The sequence below is a fragment of the Andrographis paniculata genome, unplaced genomic scaffold (genome assembly GCF_009805555.1).
Source record: "Andrographis paniculata isolate CXL003 unplaced genomic scaffold, ASM980555v1 Contig71END, whole genome shotgun sequence".
Taxonomy (NCBI): Eukaryota; Viridiplantae; Streptophyta; class Magnoliopsida; order Lamiales; family Acanthaceae; genus Andrographis; species Andrographis paniculata.
In genome coordinates, this window is record NW_026137608.1 from 3,093,069 (window position 1) to 3,094,612 (window position 1,544).

The 1,544-nt window shown below is 25.5% G+C and overlaps 1 protein-coding gene across 1 annotated transcript; it reads right to left on the reverse strand.

Annotated features, from left to right (window-relative positions):
- Positions 1-1,011: 1,011 nt before the first annotated feature.
- LOC127264811 (protein SRC1-like) lies at positions 1,012-1,236 on the reverse strand. The gene has a single exon (XM_051294356.1). The coding sequence runs from the start codon at positions 1,234-1,236 to the stop codon at positions 1,012-1,014; it is 225 nt and encodes a 74-aa protein (XP_051150313.1).
- Positions 1,237-1,544: the final 308 nt, after the last annotated feature.

Genomic DNA, 1,544 nt, shown 5'->3' on the forward strand with positions numbered 1-1,544 from the left:
AATATCCTACCAACTGAAATATTATACAAAGGAAATTCTTAGTTCGAAGTTGTACGACATGGCTGTCTGTCCCGTAACAATTGACATTTTTTCATTTTTGTCAGTTTTATAATAATTGAAATCTTTTTATTTTGGGTAAAACTTACTAAATCAAAACATATTTAACAAAATAAATCAACTTAATAACTACATAACATATAACATCATAAATCATGTAGGACTAACTCAAAACCCCTTTATTTTTATCTCTCCTAAAAAAAATAAATATTTTTATCTACGTTTAAATCTCCACATATTCTATAAAATTAATTTTATGTTAATTATAAATAAATAAAAATATTTTTTATTTACTTTTATTATAAAAATTTTATCTCTAAAAAACGATATACATATTCCATATATTTTTTTATTGTAATATGATTAAAATATTTAAATACTTACATATTCTAATTTTGTAATTATATATGTTAAATTTATTTTAAAATTCTCAATATTATTAATTACATAAATAATAATAAAAATAATATCATAATTAATTTAGTATTATTAACATATTAAACACCATTTCTTTATTTTCTTATGTCACTAATAAAAGAAGGAGGAAGTACAAAACAATAGAAGAAAAAGAAGAAGAAGTACGGAACCAAACAAGAATAAGGGTGTGTTTGTTTGTGAGTTTTTAGTTTTTGGGTTTGAATTTTTTAATAGTGAAAAATTGAATTTGAATAGTTGTTTGATGTGATATAAATATAGAAGTTGATATGATGTTTTGAATGTAAAATAAATTTGTAGTAATAATATAAAAAAATAATTTTTTGATGTTATATTTTTGTAAAAAAAAAAAAATCGTAAAAAAATGTGGTAAAACTCATATTAAGGTCTAGAGTTTAAGAAATTAAACAAGAATTTAAGCTATACATTGCCTTACACTACAAAGCAATGTCTTATAATAGAAATGCAAACAAAGCATTATAAGTAATGTATAGAAACTATAGAATTTGAAAATGGAAACTAATCGCTGTCTTCTCCGCTGCTGCTGTGGCCGCCATGGTCGTGGTGGTGTTCACCTTCTTTCTTCTTCTCCTTCTTCTTCTTGTTCTTCTTTTTGGTCTCTTCATGGCTCCCCTCCTTATGCTCTTTGTGCTTTTTCTCTTCCCCGTGTTTGTGTTCTTCCCCGTGTTTCTTCTCCTCCCCAAACCCTAACTTCTCTTCGATCTTGTCGATGATTCCCGACATTATTATAACTTTTTCTTACTTCCTAATTTATTTGATGAGATGAAAGATCAATCTACAATCTCTATGACAATGGAATTCTTTCAGAAGGTGTATATATATATATATTAATGTATTTAAGGAGGAGCTTGGAAGACGGATAATCACTGGTCAATAGTTAAAGGCTGTCTAACTGCACACATTATTATATATCAATGAAAACACAAAATAGTCACTTTACATCAGATAAATAATCTCTACCTTTAATTCTAAAAAAAAAAAAAACAAAAAAATATTTAAAATGACTTCGTTAGCTTGCTTAATAAATGGTT

Bases quoted from the DNA above. Each gene is read 5' to 3' on its own strand.
- LOC127264811 (XM_051294356.1), bottom strand. From the start codon at position 1,236: ATGTCGGGAATCATCGACAAGATCGAAGAGAAGTTAGGGTTTGGGGAG.